A 2,144-nucleotide genomic window follows, 5' to 3' on the forward strand; every position below is an offset into this window, starting at 1 on the left:
CTTTTATCTAATTCATTAACTTGTTTTCTAATTTCCTTCCTCGTTTGGGACATTCTGCGGTTATCATTATGTTTCACATGATTCCGCGTCCGACAATGTATAATAGAATCACAATGTATAAGTGGTTTAGCGTTTTTTTTTAAAGTGAGTTTTTCCTTTGGGACGCTTTGGGAAACTGAGGTGAATGTCTGCTGCGTGGTGTCATGTCACAAGGGGGACACACGTCTGTGCACTAGCAGTGTGTCTGTCTGCTGGGCTGGTTAAAGCAAAGTACTGTGCTGTAACCTAGGACCTAAGACATCACTGACTCTGACAAGAAATGAGCAGTGGTGTTCCCCAAGGGTCGGTCCTGAGGCCGCTCGACTTGCGAGGCTACGTTTATCTAAGAGTACCTGATTAGCCACCTGGGGGACAGTACCCAGGGTGGGTCACCGATTACTCTACCTACCACATCCTTCTCTATCTATCTCCTCTAGAGTCTTTTAGCTGAGATTACACCGCACGCTGTCGCCAACTGAGTCTTTTTTTTTTTTCCGAAGCCCAAGTGACTCCTTGTCCAAACATATGGCTCAGACATAGAACGCCTCGAGGCCTTGTTATTGCTGTGCCAATAACAGTTTGTCACGCAGCGAAGCTGAAAGTAGACAAAAACAAACTAAGGGCAATCTAATTCTAGCTGTCCCATTGGAAGCAGATGGGGACTGCCAGGGCATATTTATTTAGAATTTATGTTTAATTCTCGATAGTTTAAGTTTTTACAACCTCGTAGCATTGAATAATCATCAGCCTATTCAAAAAGTCAACTCGAAGTAAACGTTGGCAGCGATAACCCCGTGAGCTTTACGGCATAGCTCTTTATCTAACGAATGGATAATGACATCGGTCCTTTAACATGACAGAGTTGGAAGAAACAGCTTGATACTGGCCCTTGGGGTGAATTCCCAGGGGGCCATGGGGCCTGGGGGGTTGGGGGGGAGGGACGTGGGGGGTGTTTAGCGCTGGGAGCTAGCGGAGGAGAATGCCAGAGAACTGCATGCACTACCGTTCGTAGTCAAACGACTGAATGATTTATGCTCCTACTGTATTGTGATATTAAGCTAAACTCTTCCAAATGGATGCATGTTTTTGATTATGACCTAAGCCAAGGAGGATGATGTATATGCCCTGCGCTGCGTACGGAGGCTAGTGGATCCCTGCCCATACGGCAGCACACGGCCCCTCTCCTCGGTTTATTTACAAGACAAAGAGAGTCATCAATTCTTTCTTTTTTTTTTCCTTCCTTTTTTCTTTCCCGTCTTTTTCACTTTTCGACGGCGTTTTATACATAAGACCGATTCTCTCCGTTCTCTCTGTTGTAATGGTTTTGTTTCCATCCCAATGGATGTTATAAAGGAAAAAGGGGGGTCTGTTCGGCAGTTTCTTTGTGTGATCAGAAACCATGTGTTCCACAATTCGTTCGCTCACAGCGCCCAGAGCCATAGCAACCGTGTCCACAGAGTTCTGGTTGGGAGAGAGAGAGGGGCCTTGTTAAAGCACCGCAGGATTGATGGCCTGGGATGAAGCCGGGCCAGGCATTAGTACCGAGCTTGAGCAGGCGAGCTGAACAGCACCACTGCCGTTCGCTAGTTCTACTAGTTCTAAGACAGCTTGCCTGGCTGTCCCTACTGCCTAGCATCGGGCAAGGCAGACTGGGTCAAGCACTACTCCAAGGACTGGAGTGGGTAGGTGTGGGGGAGGTGGAGTGAGGGGTGAGGGCGAAGGGGAGGGCGGGGGGCGTACCTTGATTTGAGTGACGGGGCTGGAGGATCTCCTGTCGTTCTTCAGGCCGGAAGGGGACAGGGGCCCGCTGGCGTTGGGGGGCTGGGGGAGGGGGGGCATCTTGGCTCCAGGAGAGACCTGCATGCTGGCGAGCTGAGCGGCATACAGTTGCTGTGGAGGAGGAGGAGGAGGAGGAGGAGGAGGACGGGGAGGGGGAGGAGGAGGAGGGGGAGGGGGAGGGGGAGGAGGAGGAGGGGGCGGGGGAAGGAGGAGGAAACCCACAAGGCGTTAACATCCAAAGCCAGCCACCATTCAAAGCTTTTTTCTCTCTCCCTCTCTCTCTCTCTCTCTCTCTCTCTCTCTCTCTCTCTCTCTCTCTCTCTCTC

The 2,144-nt window shown here is 50.4% G+C and overlaps 1 protein-coding gene across 1 annotated transcript in view; it reads right to left on the bottom strand.

The window, feature by feature from the left end:
* Positions 1 to 1,929, bottom strand: part of LOC308175518 (transcription factor SOX-6-like) — a gene marked incomplete at both ends in the record, with an annotated part of 18,456 nt that extends 16,527 nt beyond the window's left edge. The window contains one exon of the mRNA XM_080551174.1: positions 1,780 to 1,929. Coding sequence (XP_080407300.1) covers positions 1,780 to 1,929 — 150 coding nt within the window. The remainder of the gene's footprint in view (positions 1 to 1,779) is intronic.
* Between the last annotated feature and the right edge of the window lie 215 nt (positions 1,930 to 2,144).

This window comes from Nansenia antarctica, assembly GCF_963989245.1.
Source record: "Nansenia antarctica genome assembly, contig: SCAFFOLD_493, whole genome shotgun sequence".
NCBI classification, from domain to species: domain Eukaryota; kingdom Metazoa; phylum Chordata; class Actinopteri; order Argentiniformes; family Microstomatidae; genus Nansenia; species Nansenia antarctica.